General features: G+C 42.6%; 1 protein-coding gene across 1 annotated transcript in view; it reads left to right on the forward strand.

Moving 5' to 3' along the window:
* Window positions 1–3,704: 3,704 nt before the first annotated feature.
* Window positions 3,705–18,185, forward strand: part of dsg2l (desmoglein 2 like) — a 34,730-nt gene continuing 20,249 nt past the window's right edge. The window contains exons 1-7 of the mRNA XM_079452510.1: window positions 3,705–3,792; window positions 7,343–7,465; window positions 7,951–8,106; window positions 9,155–9,296; window positions 13,901–14,061; window positions 14,971–15,105; window positions 15,227–15,412. Coding sequence (XP_079308636.1) covers window positions 3,751–3,792; window positions 7,343–7,465; window positions 7,951–8,106; window positions 9,155–9,296; window positions 13,901–14,061; window positions 14,971–15,105; window positions 15,227–15,412 — 945 coding nt within the window. The 5' untranslated portion in view covers window positions 3,705–3,750. The remainder of the gene's footprint in view (window positions 3,793–7,342; window positions 7,466–7,950; window positions 8,107–9,154; window positions 9,297–13,900; window positions 14,062–14,970; window positions 15,106–15,226; window positions 15,413–18,185) is intronic.

Raw genomic sequence — 18,185 nt, forward strand, 5'->3', positions numbered from 1 at the left:
TTGCTCAGTAGTCATGTTTGAGTCCTGGCACATTTTACTGCAGAAAATGCTCTTTATACGTTTCTATGCCTCTTTTCCCCCAAAGTATAGTGACAGAGAAGGCAGATGTTCATGAATGCGTTTTGTTTTGACAGGTGACAATAGTTCCCTAGTGAGCAACCAAACACTGTAGGAGTGTATAGAGCAGAGTGGTCTACTGTACTTTTTAAACTAGTAAAGACAAATGATATGACCTTACTATAGTATACTACAGTAAATGTGTACTATGTAGTCGATTAAGTCAGGGGTCTACAGCGTTTTTCGGGGCAAGGACCCTTTAGATGAGAGATGCATTGAGCCGGGGACCCCCTTATACAAAATATGAAAATAGGGCTATTTAAATAGAAACAAGCTTATTGTCACAGCACTATTATGTTAAGACATAAATATGCATGTTACTTTTGCACATGCACACTTTTCTTTGTATTATTTGTAGTATTATTAATACATATTGCTATGATTACCATCACACATTTTCATTTTACTCTGAGATGGACACTTTAAGCTTCAAGGAGATGACTGACTCTGGTTAATTGCACAAAGACTAGTCTAGTGGAGGCAGAGGTTGTCTCTGGATATGAAAGACATCAGTGCAGATGTTATGCATTCTGTTGTAAAAGCAGGCCGCTTTATTAAGTGTCATTCTTTATTTTCTTCTGCTCTCTGTGTGTTGCAGAATCAGTACACTGTCCGCGTTTCATTGATTTTAAACACGTACGATAGTTTTGTCAGAGTTTACAACGCATAAGCGGTGTGGTGTCTTTTTCCTCTCAAATTTGTGCTTTACAGCACTAACAGTGAATGAGTCCGCGGACCCCGAGTTAAAGACCCCTTGTGCATTAACGCAATCAGCAGTGTTTCTGAAACACTTCTCTCTTGCGTAGACAGCAGAAACAATATTTGCGATGCCGACGTCACACGTTCATGTGCCACAAACCAATCTTCGCTTCAGAGAAGTTGACAAAGCTTGAGTTGACAAAGAAACTCCATGAGCTGCTTCATGGTACCAAAAAAGCTTGCTCACGTTGGTATGGTTTTGTCAACCCAAAACGAATCCTGTAACCCTGAGTTTGTTCAGCTAAATTCATGTTACAAGCCTCTGGTCATTTCATTGGAGACCGTGAATGTCAAGCATAAATAAGCGTCTCCACCCTGACACCTCATCTCAATGACACAACACATCGTTTCATCCAGCCTGAGGCCTTTCTCAAAACATTGATTTCTCAATGACTTGTGTTTGGCTTAGTTCTTGTTCAGCAGGGTTAGAACACAATCCGATAGATGTTCATACACAGCGACACTGGTGTATGAGTAGAAAGAAGGCTGGGCAAGGGTTACCTTAAAACAGTGCTCGCATTCACTGCTGAAGCTCTCTATCAGTTTATTAGAGTTAATCATTCACTATGTCTGTTTGACGGTGTGAGAACACATGGCCATGCATTTATGAGAATCACAAGGGCAAAGTTTTCGTGAAAATCTGCAATATATGTCGTCACTCTAGACATGCCTGTGACCTTTTGCCCAAACTGTTAATATCGGTTAAGCATGCAGTGTGTCCTTTGACATCTGAATTCATCTTAACCGCAAGGAATTTTGTTTTTGTCTTTATAAAAAGTTTGCAGGTGGAGCAGATTTTTCATGTGTAGACTCGCTTTAGTTATATTGATTTCACATGTCAATTAAATAATGAAAAGTGCTTTCATGTTGCTATAGTTCTGAACATCTGCATGAATACTGTTTATTCATATACTAATGTGAGAGGCGGTTATAGGAAGAGTGAGCTTCTAAATGTGTAAATGGTGAATATACTTGAATGTTGAATTTCATTAGGTAACGCTTTAGGGGGCGGTTTCCAGTGCAAGGATCAGGACTATAGGCCGTTGTTAAATTAGGACATTTAAGCCATTGTAAAAACATTACTGTCTTCATCTTGAGACAAAACAACTGCACTGAAGATAAGATGTGTCAGTGTAAGTTGTTTTTGATTAAGATACTTCTAACATTTAAGTTAGTCTAGGACAAAAAGTGGCCCTAGGTTTTTTACAAATTAGAAAGAACTTTGCATCAGTCAGTCGATTATTAGTAGACTGCTTCTCTGATATCTTCTTATACTTTCCTATGATAGTCACCTAAGAGATGTTCTACTGACCATAAGCAACGTTGCAACTATACATGGTAACTATTCTCCTTACCAACCCGTCCCTAACCTTAACCTACCAGCCCACTAATACTCCAGTAAGAGTCAGTTGACGTGTAGATACAAATGACTGAGAGTTTCTTAGTCAGTATAATGTCTTTTTTACTGAATTTACTTATTGTTTAAACAGGAACATAACATGAAGTCCAACAGGTCATCTGAGGTGTGGTTGAATGGACACGCCCCTTAATCTGAATGAATGGATGCGTTTAATTAAATGAAGTCTACAGCTCATGTGGGAGGAGATGAGGATTATTTAAGGATGCTTTGAGTGCTGCTCAAGAGATTCGGGTCGAGCTCTCACCCGGGGAAACGCTAGACAGCTGCTCGGGATATCTAGTATCTCCGGCGGTGAAGATAGACAGTTAGTTTAATCTTCTAGGTTGTCACTTGTTTAACTCATGTCATGTGTTTATAATTTGTCTGAAATGATATCAGTGTCCAGCACTTTGGCTTACCTCGTTTTTTTTAAATGTGCTTTACAAATAAAAATTGTTGTTGTTGTTAGTGGGGGATAAATGTGTTAGATATGATACGACTTTGAACTAGGAGAGGTCTTGACCGATGCACCAACCCCTTTGCCATAAAGAGACTGGAGAGCTGATCCTGTCGGGGTCCATGTGTATCATCTTTGCTGGACGCGAGGCCGTCTATCTGTGGACTCTTACCCGGATAACCGGTGATTTCCTGTGCACCCTCTGTGCCTGACCAACGCTTGTCTGCTCTGAACGTGGACCGATCTCGCCTGCACCAGAGAAATGATGTGATCAGTGATGATTGTGTGTTAACAGCCATCCGAGTGTGCTGATCTCTACCTCCCTTATAGGCCTACTTCTCACCACCTCTTCAGTGTAATGTCTAAAATGTAACCTTTCTTTGAAAAGTTAAAAACCTCTTGGTTGGACATTTGCATTTAGATATGAACATTTTAAGTGCACATACACATCATGTTTCTCACTTCAAGATCTTGCCATGTGTAGCTACTACAATGGAATTCTTTGTTGTACAAGTAACATTCCATAAATAATATATACAGTAAAATACAGACAAATATCAAATTCTGTGTAATAAATAAAATGAGAATGAACCATAAACGTCACTTTTTTCACAGTGTATCAGCGGGCAGTGATGTGATAAAGTGTCTGTGTACGGTGACGTGTTGTTCGCACATTATTCTTAATATCTGCATTAACATTCTTCGGGGTTTTGCGAACTTTGTGTATCGTTTTCACTGTCGTGGAGAACACCACCCGCTTTTGAAGTGTATGAAAATAAATATTTCCGGAATTGTAAGCTTGTTGTAATATATCGAGTGCTGTGCGTGTAAACGTGAAAAGTAAACCGTTGAAGTTTAATGAAATGTTTCCAATAAACCACAAGCGAACGGGTTTGCTTCAGATGGGAAGCGTCGGGTGGGTCTCCCAGCATTGGGCACATTGACTCCGCCCGCTGAACTTTCCTCAGTGCGCGTCTGCGCGAGTAACGGAGCGTCAGTCGGGCAGCAGCGGATCATAATGGCGATCATCAAACTTCTCTCAGTGCTTCTGTTCTTAACGGTGAGTAAAACAACATATAACCGCTCTCACCGTTAAACAACATAGCCTATAACCGCTTTCAACGGGTTGTGTTTGCATGCGTAGCGTCGTGCGGGAATAAACCTTTTACACGACTTTTGTTTGAGGATAAAAGTTCATATATGACGTGTGCTGTGTGTCTCAAGGCAAAAAAAAAATGTTTTTCGTGTTAATCGGCGGCCAGTTTTCTGGCAAATAACAGTACGTGCGTAACGTTCAGTGTCCGTGTGTGAGCAAACACAGATGTGTGATAGTGAGGGTGGGATCGCGAGCTTCACTTTAAATTCCTCACTGGATGAAGACATGAAGTCTTGCTCAGTCGCTGGATGAAGACATGAAGTCTTTCTCAATCACTGGATGAAGACATGAAGTCTTGCTCAGTCGCTGGATGAAGACATGAAGTCTTGCTCAGTCACTGGATGAAGACATGAAGTCTTGCTCAGTCACTGGATGAAGACATGAAGTCTTGCTCAGTCGCTGGATGAAGACATGAAGTCTTTCTCAATCACTGGATGAAGACATGAAGTCTTGCTCAGTCGCTGGATGAAGACATGAAGTCTTGCTCAGTCACTGGATGAAGACATGAAGTCTTGCTCAGTCGCTGGATGAAGACATGAAGTCTTGCTCAGTCACTGGATGAAGACATGAAGTCTTGCTCAGTCGCTGGATGAAGACATGAAGTCTTGCTCAGTCACTGGATGAAGACATGAAGTCTTGCTCAGTCGCTGGATGAAGACATGAAGTCTTGCTCAGTCACTGAATGAAGACATGAAGTCTTGCTCAGTCGCTGGATGAAGACATGAAGTCTTGCTCAGTCGCTGGATGAAGACATGAAGTCTTTCTCAATCACTGGATGAAGACATGAAGTCTTGCTCAGTCGCTGGATGAAGACATGAAGTCTTGCTCAGTCACTGGATGAAGACATGAAGTCTTGCTCAGTCACTGGATGAAGACATGAAGTCTTGCTCAGTCGCTGGATGAAGACATGAAGTCTTTCTCAATCACTGGATGAAGACATGAAGTCTTGCTCAGTCGCTGGATGAAGACATGAAGTCTTGCTCAGTCACTGGATGAAGACATGAAGTCTTGCTCAGTCGCTGGATGAAGACATGAAGTCTTGCTCAGTCACTGGATGAAGACATGAAGTCTTGCTCAGTCGCTGGATGAAGACATGAAGTCTTGCTCAGTCACTGGATGAAGACATGAAGTCTTGCTCAGTCGCTGGATGAAGACATGAAGTCTTGCTCAGTCACTGAATGAAGACATGAAGTCTTGCTCAGTCGCTGGATGAAGACATGAAGTCTTGCTCAGTCGCTGGATGAAGACATGAAGTCTTGCTCAGTCGCTGGATGAAGACATGAAGTCTTTCTCAATCACTGGATGAAGACATGAAGTCTTGCTCAGTCGCTGGATGAAGACATGAAGTCTTTCTCAATCACTGGATGAAGACATGAAGTCTTGCTCAGTCGCTGGATGAAGACATGAAGTCTTTCTCAATCGCTGGATGAAGACATGAAGTCTTGCTCAGTCGCTGGATGAAGACATGAAGTCTTGCTCAGTCGCTGGATGAAGACATGAAGTCTTGCTCAGTCGCTGGATGAAGACATGAAGTCTTGCTCAGTCGCTGGATGAAGACATGAAGTCTTTCTCAATCGCTGGATGAAGACATGAAGTCTTGCTCAGTCGCTGGATGAAGACATGAAGTCTTGCTCAGTCGCTGGATGAAGACATGAAGTCTTGCTCAGTCGCTGGATGAAGACATGAAGTCTTGCTCAGTCGCTGGATGAAGACATGAAGTCTTGCTCAGTCGCTGGATGAAGACATGAAGTCTTGCTCAGTCGCTGGATGAAGACACGAAGTCTTGCTCAGTCGCTGGATGAAGACACGAAGTCTTGCTCAGTCACTGGATGAAGACACGAAGTCTTGCTCAGTCGCTGGATGAAGACACGAAGTCTTGCTCGGTCGCTGGAGGAAGACACGAAGTCTTGCTCGGTCGCTGGATGAAGACACGAAGTCTTGCTCGGTCGCTGGATGAAGACACGAAGTCTTGCTCGGTCGCTGGATGAAGACACGAAGTCTTGCTCGGTCGCTGGATGAACACACGACGTCTTGCTCGGTCGCTGGATGAAGACACGAAGTCTTGCTCAGTCGCTGGAGGAAGACACGAAGTCTTGCTCAGTCGCTGGATGAAGACACGAAGTCTTGCTCGGTCGCTGGATGAAGACACGAAGTCTTGCTCGGTCGCTGGATGAAGACACGAAGTCTTGCTCGGTTGCTGGATGAAGACACGAAGTCTTGCTCGGTCGCTGGATGAACACACGACGTCTTGCTCGGTCGCTGGACGAAGACATGAAGTCTTGCTCAGTCGCTGGATGAAGACATGAAGTCTTGCTCAGTCGCTGGATGAAGACATGAAGTCTTGCTCAGTCACTGGATGAAGACATGAAGTCTTGCTCAGTCACTGGATGAAGATATGAAGTCTTGCTCAGTGGGGTCACTCGATGAAGACATGAAGTCTTTCTCAATCACTGGATGAAGACATGAAGTCTTGCTTAGTCACTGGATGAAGACATGAAGTCTTGCTCAGTGGGGTCACTGGATGAAGACATGAAGTCTTTCTCAATCACTGGATGAAGACATGAAGTCTTGCTCAGTCGCTGGATGAAGACATGAAGTCTTGCTCAGTCACTGGATGAAGACATGAAGTCTTGCTCAGTCACTGGATGAAGATATGAAGTCTTGCTCAGTCGCTGGATGAAGACATGAAGTCTTGCTCAGTCGCCGGATGAAGATATGAAGTCTTGCTCAGTGGGGTCACTGGATGAAGACATGAAGTCTTGCTCAATCACTGGATGAAGACATGAAGTCTTTCTCAATCACTGGATGAAGACATGAAGTCTTGTTCAGTGGAGTCACTGAATGAAGACATGAAGTCTTGCTCAGTCGCTGGATGAACACATGAAGTCTTGCTCAGTCACTGGATGAAGACATGAAGTCTTGCTCAGTCGCTGGATGAACACATGAAGTCTTGCTCAGTCACTGGATGAAGACATGAAGTCTTGCTCAGTCACTGGATGAAGATATGAAGTCTTGCTCAGTGGGGTCACTGGATGAAGACATGAAGTCTTTCTCAATCACTGGATGAAGATATGAAGTCTTGTTCAGTGGGGTCAGAAGTTTACATTCGCCTTACAGAAGTCTGAGCCAGTGTTACCCTGAATAAACTATTTCACAGATATTTCACCTTTAGAAAATAATCAAGAATATACCACGTCATTCAGCTGTTTTAAAATGAAGCTAGAATACATTTGTTGTCATCCAGTTAACAATGCACAGCATTAAGAAGCAACTTTTCCACTTGGTTACTTGCGTTGCGGACTATATGTAGGCCTACACATCCAACACATCCATTGTGTAAAATAGCTTATTCGGGGCAGCACTAAACTTCCATATTCGTGATTTCTCTATTTTGCATATTGTATGTCATGTAGAGGTCTGCATACATTAGAAATCTGTGTTTGTGTTTGTGCAGATAACAGAGGCTTGGCCATCTGCAGGACTACAGACGAAAATACGACAGAAGAGAGAATGGATTGTTCCACCCCACAAACTGAAGGAGAATGTCAATTACATGGGTTTGGAATACATCGCCAAAGTAAGACCTTCACGACTCTTTACTTGTGCTGGCCTTCCATCTGCAGTGATGAGAGCCGTACCATTTTATCCAAAACAATGTTGTGAATGAAGGTAGAACAGAAGAATGAGAATAAATGATGGGCTTAATAGCTTTTGTTAATGCTCTGATAAACAGTGGAGTATTTAAGCGGGTGTAGCTGTGTTGGCCTATTTTGATAACCGATGCATTTTAGGATTGGCCCACCTACACTGTGATTCCTGGCTACGCTAGTGCTTTATGTGACATGCTTAAGAGAAAATGTGTGAACATTGAGCTATTCAGCTTGATCTCACTGTACTGTGTCTATCAAGGTGAAGATCAGCCATTGCTTCCTTTATCTTTGAAATTAATTGAAATGAAATCTCGAAACATGACATGGCCTCATTCTGTAGTTAAGGACTGTGCAAGGAGAAGATGTAAATGTTTGTGGAATGAGATGTTCCATTAATGATGAATGTTTTCAGATCCGCTCCGATGAGGAGACCAGGACCACTATTAGGTACTCTCTGACTGGACCCGGGGCTGATCAATTCCCGCAAAACCTGTTCTCGGTTGGAAGTGAAAACGGCTTGGTGAAGATCCACGGAGTGTTAGACAGAGAGAAAATGGCAACATACCATGTGAGCATCTGTTACGCCCTGCTATAAACATTTACAGCATGGGTGTTAGTCCTTCCCTGAGTAATCTATGATGTCGAATAAGTGTGAAGAATTCGAGATAGCAGCAAGTTCCTTTTGGTTTTAAAACGGAACCCTGGAAATGAATAGCTTTTAACAGAGCAGCCTCAGAAGCAACACTTCAACATCTTGCAGGCACCTTTGGAGTTTATACACTCAGTGACTACACGTGTCGCCCAGAACTGGGTAAAAATTCCAATGTAAATGACATACTGGCTTGAGGATTTTCAGACAAAGTCCTTGGAGCTGAACGCCTAAAAGAGCTGCCAATAACCTGCCAGTCACAGTATGACTGTCTCAAACTCGATGAATCTCTTGATAATGTTGATCAAGGTTTATGAAAAAGTGCAGAATAAGAAAAAATAATCCGGGAACGCAAAAGATTTCAACTGAACATATTTTTTATGTTGATGCTTTACAGACAATGATGCTTTATGTAACACAAATACTATTTGATGTTTTTAGCAGTCTAGTTGTAACGAAAAATCAGGGCTGGTTTTGACCAATTTTTTAGCAAATATCCACACTGTGGAGAAGAGTGTCACAGCCAACCTCAGGACGAGGTGTGTCTTCTCATGACCACAGCATATCCATCTTTAAATAGACATGCCACAGAGCTCACGTCATCTCAGATTCCAGGAATGACTTCTGAATGACCTCCACAACCCCCAGATCACAATCCACCTTGTGATGTGGTGGGACGGGACATTCACATCCTCTTTGTGGGCATGACACATCTGCAGCAACTGTGCGATGTTGTCATGTTATTATCGAGACTCTCTGAGGAAAAGTTACAGCACCTCTTCTCGGGGAAAGAAACATCAGCGTTTTAGGGAGGCGTACTCAATGAAGTGGTTACTGAGTGAGCGTATAAACGAAATGACTATGAGGGGGGATTGGTGCAAGAGGAAATGCATGGTGTGATTGCAGGAAGGACAGCAGTAATGAACAATTTGAATGTGAAATGTTTGATGGCTTTCCTGTTTTCCAGCTTCGAGGAGTGGCCAAGTTTTTGAACGGCAGTAATGCTGAGAAAGATATTGACCTGAGGATTGTGGTGCTTGATGAGAATGATTGTGCTCCTGTATTTACTACTCAGACGAGTGGAGACGTTCATGAGCTGACTGCAAGAGGTACTGACAATGTTCATCATAATGCCGTTATAGAAATGCCCAAAACAAATGTATCTAGACCATATTTATATTATATGCATGAAGAAGCAGAAAATAGCTGTGTATGACAAATTGATCTGATTAGAAATATGCCGGTGCTATAAGGTAATTATAAGAATATCTGTCTTTCATGCATTTTCCTGCTGCTTTTTTTTCTTGTCAAATGTGTTGCTCTATTATGAGCATTATATACGCATCAAAACTTCCTCGCTCTGCAGCAAGCGTTTCTTTGTTTTTAAAGGCGAGCAAGAGTTTTGTGGCAGGTTATAATACTTTGGTGTTGTTTGCCTGTCGAATCAGTGCTTTCCATCTTTAATTACTGTCAACAGCTTTAAACAGCCGTCCAAATTCTGAAATATAAGAAAAGGCACTTTATTAACACGCTTTTCCCATAGAGAGAGAGAGAATAGAGACAGACACAGGTTCATACACACATGCATAAAACACAACTCCACACGCACAGACACAATACACACACGCACGCACGCACATACATACATGCCCACACACACAGCGGGGTTATCTCAGAGAAGCACACATATAAGATAAAAGAGAGAAACACAGGTAAATATTTTACGGACTTTAAATTCTCATATGTAGTTATAAGTTATTTAAGCAAAATGTTACATTTTAAAGTGATATAAATAAATAAGAAAAATTTAAATTCTAAAGCTGATGTCAGCAGCTTCCCAGGCAAATGGTGCAAAACAGTGTGCAAACGGCGACGAGCAACCCAGTGGAGAAAAAAATCCTTGTGAGAACCCAGGCACAACTAAAGGATTCCAGATTCCCTCTGGCAAAAAATGCAGCATCTTTACAAGCTCGACAGTGATTACAGAACTAGAAACAAAAAAAATGAAACATAGTAAAAAGGTAGAAAATAGGTTTAATATTATCATTAATAATCTAATAGCAGTTGACCTTTTTGTAGTCGAGTCGCCACTTCCCTTTTACAGCTCTACCATCTCAGCTCTTGTCAGGTGCTGCTTCCCTCTCACAGCTCTACCACCAATTCTGGGCATCACATACATCCTGCTCACTGTGGTAGCCTTGGGCTAATATGCTCATACATTTTTGTAAGTGTAATAACTCGTGCTGCCTCTTTTGGACCAGTTGGAGGTTTTGTAAATCCACCTAATAGTGCATTACAGTAATATTCTTGATGTCATAAAGGCATGAATTAGCTTCTCTGCATCTGATGGTGACAGCATATGACGTAGTTTAGATATATTTTTAAGATGGAAAAAAGAAGAAAGAAAGGGAAAAGAATTAGGTTAAATCAATCAGCGACGTGTTGACGAAAGAAATGCGTTTTCAGGCGTTTTTTAAAGATGGCAACCGAGTCTGCTGATCAGGTAGATCATTCCACCAATGTGGAACAGATCCAGAGAAGGTACGGGAGAGTGACTTTTTTCCTTTTTGGGATGGTACCACTAGTCGTTGTTCCTTTGCAGACCGAAGTGATTTTGCAGGAACATAAATCTGCATTAGCGAGTGAAGATACGATGGTGCAGACCCGGTGGTGGTCTTGTAGGCCAGGAGCATAGCTTTGAACTTTATGCGGGTGGCAACAGGGAGCCAGTGTAAAAAGATGAACTTTAATCAAAGCAGTCTCTGTACTGTGATGTGCTCTAAATCCAGACTGGAAATCTTCATTAATGTCATTCCTTTGGAAGGAACATATTTGAGCTGAGACTACTTTTTCCAGAACATTAGATAAGAAAGGTAGATTCGAAATAGGTCTGTAGTTCACTAGTTCTCCAGGGTCGAGATGTTTTTTTTGTGACAAGGGGCCTTATGACATTTAATAAGTGAAATAGTTCATAAAATCATCACTGCTATGCTGGTATACAGAATCAGAAGTCGCTGACGATTTATTTTTGGTTAATTTAGCCACTGTATCAAATAAAAACCTAGGGTTATGCTGGTTTTCTTCTATTAGTGATGAAAGGTAGGCAGATCTAGACGTTTTTGGGACTTTCCGGTATTTTCTAATACTATTGATGGATGTTCCATAAAACCCTCATCTTCAGCTAAGAATCTTGGCTTTATATTCGATAGTACTCTGTCATTTGAGAACCAGGTCGCCAACACCTGTAAAATTGCGTTTTTCCATCTTAAAAATATATCTAAATTACGTCATATGCTGTCATCATCAGATGCGGAGAAGCTTATACATGCCTTTATGACATCAAGACTAGATTACTGTAATGCACTATTAGGTGGTTGCCCTGCAGGCCTATTACAAAAACTCCAACTGGTCCAAAATGTGGCAGCTCGAGTTCTTACACGTACAAAAAAGTATGAGCATATTAGCCCCGTTCTGTCAACCTTGCACTGGTTACCTATAAAGCATCGCATAAATTTTAAAATCTTGCTTATTACCTATAAAGCCTTGCATGGTTTAGCTCCTCACTACTTGAGAGAACTTCTTACGTATTATAGTCCATCACGTGCACTACGCTCTCAGGCGTCAGGTCAGTTGGTAATACCTAGAATTTCAAAATCAAGTGCAGGCGGCAGATCCTTTTCCTATCTAGTGCCTAAACTTTGGAACAGTCTTCCCTGCAATGTCCGGGAGGCGGACACACTCTGTCAGTTTAAATCTAGACTAAAGACGCATCTTTTTAATCTTGCATACACTAGATTATCATAATATATGTATTTCAAAGATCTAGGCTGCACTAGTTAGATCAACCGGAACCAGGGACACTTCCAATAACAACTGATGCATTTGTTGCATCAAAGAGTGCAGAACAGTACTCTACTCTCAGCCAGTCTTGTCTCATTGTTCCAAGGTTACAAGAGCGGAGCGGGCAGGGCGCAATCCATTCCTAGACCTGACAAATGCTGGACGAAGGAAGTGACGTCCCTACAAAACTTCAGCCACTATTAGATTATTAATGATAATTTTAAATCTAATTTTTTTTTATTTTCGCCTTGTTGTGCAAGCACTGTTGAGCTTGTGCAGAGGCTGCAGTTTTTGCCAGAGGGGAACTGGAATCCCCTGGTTAGGCCTGGTTTCCCTCCGAGGTTTTTTTTCTCCTCCAATGGAGTTTTGGGTTCCTCGCCACCGTTTGCATACTGTTTTGCACTGTTTTGCCTGGCCGGGGGGGCTGCTAGAATTTGGTAGTCTTATTTAATTAACACTGCATATAGGAATTTATTGTGTGTCTGATATTTGACCTGTGTTTTGAATTCCATAACCTTTTATGTTTTACTTATAGTCATTTTTTCTTGTACAGCTGCTTTGTAACAATGAAAATTGTAAAAAGCGCTATATAAATAAAGCTGACTTGACTTGACTTGACTATCCTTCCTTGCAGTGCGAAATACCTCTAATTTAATTTTCTTAAAGTTGCGAGCATGATACCAGATAATGATCCGAAATGTCTTCGCTCTGCTGAAGGATGTTTACGTCGTCCACATTTATACAGTAAGACAATATTAAATCTAAACTATGATTATGAAGGTGAGTAGGTCCTGACACATGTTGACTAACGCCCATGGAGTTAAGAGTGTCTTTAAAAGCCATTCCTAAAGCATCTGTATCGTTATCTGTGTTGCATTCCACAATCAATTGTCTCATAGTCACTCCCTCTCTTCCCCCATGCCTAGCTTCGCCTCCCAAATCCACTTCCTCTGTTCCGCGCCTGCCAAACAGCCCAGCTAACCAAACTCAATGGCAACCCAGAAATTTGGAAGCATTACAGGAACTTCAACATTGGAAGATGTACCAGGCAGCGTTGTCGCTTCCTCTATGTGTGCTCATTTTGCAGGGGTGCATACGCTCGACTTGTATGCCCAATGTCTCAAGTTCAGAAAAAAAATCACGTCGTGTGACAATTCTTGTTTGTCTTTCGAGTTGTCTTTGCACCCTGACATTCAGTACACTGACAATCTTCTGACCGGTCTCTTCAACCCCGGCGTTATCAGTCTCTCATCACGCAGTTTAATATGACCCAACCACCAGTCTGTGCTCGCCGAACTAATTGAAAAGGAAATTTACGCTAAATTCATTATCGGCCCCTTCTACCCTCCAACCCCATCGGCGTAGCGATGCGTAAATTCTCTGGCCAAAAGCACCTCATATTCAATCTCTCGTCACCGCACGCCAATCGTTTATTTTAAAACAACTATACTAATTTCTCGCAAGAAATGCAATCAAATGTTATTGAAAGACAACATTAAACTTAAGGTGATGCCAGATTGTGCTCCATCTGGTTTCTCAGCCGCCATTAAATTTTTTCAAGCTCTGACCTGCTTAAAAAAACACCTTTCTCGTGCGTTTTGCTCCACCCTTCTCATACCGGACTATTGTGCTGGGTACCCCAACGGAAGGGTCCCAAATAAGTGGGACGGAACTTCTATGGAAACAGAAATAATTGTGTATCTTACTTTGCTGTATTGGTGGAAACCAGCCGAAATTGACCTATTTTAACTGAAGGGCCACTTAAACTAACATCATCCTACTGCTGCATTACTCTTCATTCTGTAAACTAGAAATTTACATGTACCATTTAACGGTTGTGTATCTCCATCTCTGCACTTCTGGCATTGTACAGACACGTTTGTGATGAGCATCACAGCAACTGATGAAGATGAGAAAGGAACATCATTTTCCAAAATTGCCTACAGTATCGTTGAACAGAGGCCTGCTAACATGTTCTACATTGATCGAGAGTCTGGTGGGATATATGTCATGCACCGAACTCTTGACAGAGAGGTACTCACGCACTCACAAACATTGTTATGCTGAGTGTGAAACAATATTGTTAGTTTTTTTTATTGTTTATTGACGATCCTCATATATTCTGGTTTCAGTGTTTAACCTGCAAACTCCATTCAAGAGTCCATTTTTATATATTTTTAAAGTTTCTACATCATTAGATGGAAACTCTGCTTTGGTGTAAAAATCATATTTTCGATTATTCAAAGGAAGGTATTAAGGACATGCAATTTATTTATGTTGTTGTATAGGCCATTTTGTAATTTGTTGTTTTGAGATCAATCTTTACAGTAGTGGTTCCACGATTGCACATTTCATTCGGCAGTTATTGAATATACAAAATGTTTTGAAAAAAATGGGAAGATGTATGAAGTGCTAGTAAGCGGTGGGTGAGTCAGAATTTTCATGGGATGAACATGACTACTAAAAGTAAAGAAGATAACAAAATGGATGACAAATACATCATATTTAAACCTTTTCAAGAAATGGCTGAGGATGTGTACTTACAGTACATAACTACTTTATGAGCAAAGAAAAGGTATAAGTTAGCATGAGTAAGGTATTGGTTAAATTACATTATTGCTCAATTGTATGGGTTTTTGCTCAATGAACAGTGTAGGGAAGCAGAGAGAGTGATCGTAAGCATGGCAAAATGTTAGATGGATGTAAAACCAACACCAACTATGTTGGCTGTCAACCTGATACGGTCATTGGTAATTCATAACATCATAATATGCATGCGGTTAACACTGCTTTTAGTAAATGCAAGTTAAATTACATAAAGAAATTACATAAAATACAATTTATTTTGTTTAGAAAAGTGCATAAAAAGGTATAGCACCCTAAGAATTATGCTGGTAATGTTACTTGAACATGAGACTGATGTTTGTGTTTTTCCCATCGCAGACACAAGACACATATACATTGACTGTGAAAGGGACAGATATGAATGGAGCTCCAAACGGAAACACAGGAATGGGGGAAGTTATAATCCGCATTCTTGATGTGAATGACAACATTCCCACTTTGGAGAAAAGTGTTGTAAGATGTTTTTATGTGAAAACTTATCACAAATCTAGTCCTATTCATCACTTCATTGATTATGTGAAAGCATTCGAGCAGAATTTACCAAACTATACCTTATCATTCGCTTTGTTTTCAGTATGAGTGCAGTGTGGAAGAAAACACAAAGAGTGTGGAAGTTGTGAGAATTCGGGCCATTGATGCTGATCTCATTCATACTGACAATTGGTTGGCTGTCTTCAGGATTGTGTCCGGAAATGAAGCCGGTTATTTCTCTATAAGTACTGACATCAACACCAATGAAGGCATTCTCATGCTCAATAAGGTATGTTGAACTTTTAACCAGTACACTTACGTGTACATGTTATGCTTTATTATCCTTTTGGTGAGGTGATGTAAACGCCTTAACCTTGGTAAAAGGCAGAAATCTGATCAACACCTTTGGTTTTGTAAGATGGTTGTTAAATTGGGATTTGTTATGTGCCGGAGCTCTTTGGGAGATTTTGAGGGGTCCCTTTACCAAGCTTATCATTTTATCAATTGACAAACTGTAAAATATAAGTTGAGAGAGCCCTTTGCTATGAACAATAAAATGATGATCAAACTCATTCTGGATGCCAGCAGTTTACAAAGCTGCATGTGATAAGAATACAATCTTTCTGTAGGCCTGTGCCCATAACTACATTTCAATTAATGTCCATAGAATTGTATAAATGACCTGTGTATTCCAAGAACTTCACACAACATTCACAATGATTGATATGACCCATTAACTTGCGCTTCATTGCTGCCGCACACACCATGAACAAACCACTTTAAATGCTTGAATTTGATTATATAAAAAATGATCTTTGACCGTAATTTCAAAAGGCCCATTCATTCAGCTCTTGTGCCAAGGAACCTGGGAGTCGTCTCCACTGCAGTGGACAGCAAAGCGTTGGACTGTTTTGTGACATGAAGGACACAATGTCTCATTTTCTTTATCTGTGAAAATAGATTACAGTCCTAACAGAGACGTTTCCTTTTCCGGTTTGTCTCTCGATGTAACAAGGAGTCAGAGACGTTCGGATCCATATGCAGTATTTTAATATACAGAATGGTCAAACAGGCAGAGATCAGAGCACAGCGTCAGGTATGTCAGGGGATATCCAAAATCAGAAACAATAGCAAGCAGAGGTCGAGGCAGGCAGCAGAGAATCACAGTTGGAATAAACAATCCAAGATAAGACACGGGAGGAACAAACACACGGAAACGCTTGGAAATGCTAGACAGGCTAAACAAGACTTTGCGTTGATTGAGAATCCAAACACAGTATATATAGGGGAGTGGTAACAGGGAACACCTGGTGGTGGTTAGCATGGGGTTATGGGAATTGGAGTTGGGAATGGATACAACATGCCAGAGTCCTGATTGGAGTGCCCTCTTCTGGAGTTCTTTGGCACTTCAGCTGACGATCGGGACATAGCCCCCCCCCCCCAAGGAGTGACTTCCAGACACTCCTTACTGAGAGTAGACCCGAGTTGAGATGGAGGTGGAGCGGAGGCGGAACAAGGGGAGGGATGTAGGTCCAGGTCCACATGGAAGTGCATTGACCATTGACCGAGGCAGTGCCTGCAGAGCAGGAATCCAGGGTGGAGCAGGCGGAACTGGAGTCCACCAGGTTGGAGCAGGCAGAGCTGGAGCCCACCAGGGCGGAGCAGATGACGCCCACAGCCGAGCAGACGAGACAGAAGCCCACCAGGGCGGAGCAGAGGATCACCACAATCGAGCAGCTGGGACAGAAGCCCACCAGAGCGGAGCACAGGACCACCATAACGAAGTCGATGGCACAGGAGAGCAAGTCTGGTCAGGTAGGACTGAAACAGACAACATAAACAGATTAATGGCAGCCTCCGTGGCCGTGAGAAGGCAGTTAGAGAGTTCCCAATAGGCCTCCATAGCTGTGACAGGGCAGGCCGTGAGTTCATGGATGGCCTCCGTGGCCATAACAGGACAGCCAATGAGTTCATAGACTGCCTCCATAGCTGTGACAGGACAGGATGAGAGTTCATGGATGGATACTACTGACACCTCTGAAAGTTCTGCGGCAGTTGCCGCCACTTCTGGAGGTTCCACCACAATAACTGTGTCTCCTTGACCACAACACAACAGGCTGAGAGAACATTGCTGGGCGCAACAGACAGGATGAGACCAGGCTCTGGAAGCTCGGCTGAGACGTGACGAGGCTCTGGAGGCTCAGCTGAGACGTGATGAGGCTCTGGAGGCTCAGCTGAGACGTGATGAGGCTCTAGACAGTCAGCGGTGACTTGACCTGACTCTGGACAGTCAGCGGTGACTTGACCTGACTCTGGACAGTCAGCGGTGACTTGACCTGACTCTGGACGGTCAGCGGTGACTTGACCTGACTCTGGCAGATCGGCTCGGAATTGACTTGACTCTGGTAGATCGACTTGGACTTGACTTGACTCTGGCAAATCGACCCGGACTTGACTTGACTCTGGCAGATCGACTCAGACTTGACTTGTCTCTGGCAGATCGACTCGGACTTGACTTGACTCTGGAAGGTCAGCTGTTGCTGCCATTTCATGCAGTGGCTCTGGGTTGGCAACCATCTTGTGCAGTGGCTCTGGGTTGGTGACCATCTCGTGCAGTCGCTCTGGGCTGGCAGCCATCTCGTGCAGTGGTGCTGTGCATGCGACCATCTCGTGCAGTGGCGCTGGGCTGGCGGCCATCTCGTGCAGTGGCGCTTGGCTGGCTTCCATCTTGTGAAGTTTCCCTGGGCTTATGGCCATCTTGTGCAGTATCGTTGGGCTGGCGGCCATCTCGTGCAGTGGTGCTGGGCAGGCGGCCTATCGTGCAGTGGCGCTGGTGCTTCAAGCTCCGCTGCCAATTGCGCTTGACACTGTTGGCCCCCCCCAAATAGTTATTTGGGGTTTCAACACTGTCCTCTGCCTCTCCCACAGTGAACAGAGAGTCACATAACATCAATCAGTGCATAGTCGATGATGTCCCTTAAACTGCCATTAAACTCCCCTCTCGGTAACCATGACCTAATTGGGTCATTGAGTCTGAAACGGAACAAGTCCTTAAACAAAAC

Source organism: Barbatula barbatula, assembly GCF_947034865.1.
Source record: "Barbatula barbatula genome assembly, chromosome: 3".
Lineage (NCBI taxonomy): Eukaryota > Metazoa > Chordata > Actinopteri > Cypriniformes > Nemacheilidae > Barbatula > Barbatula barbatula.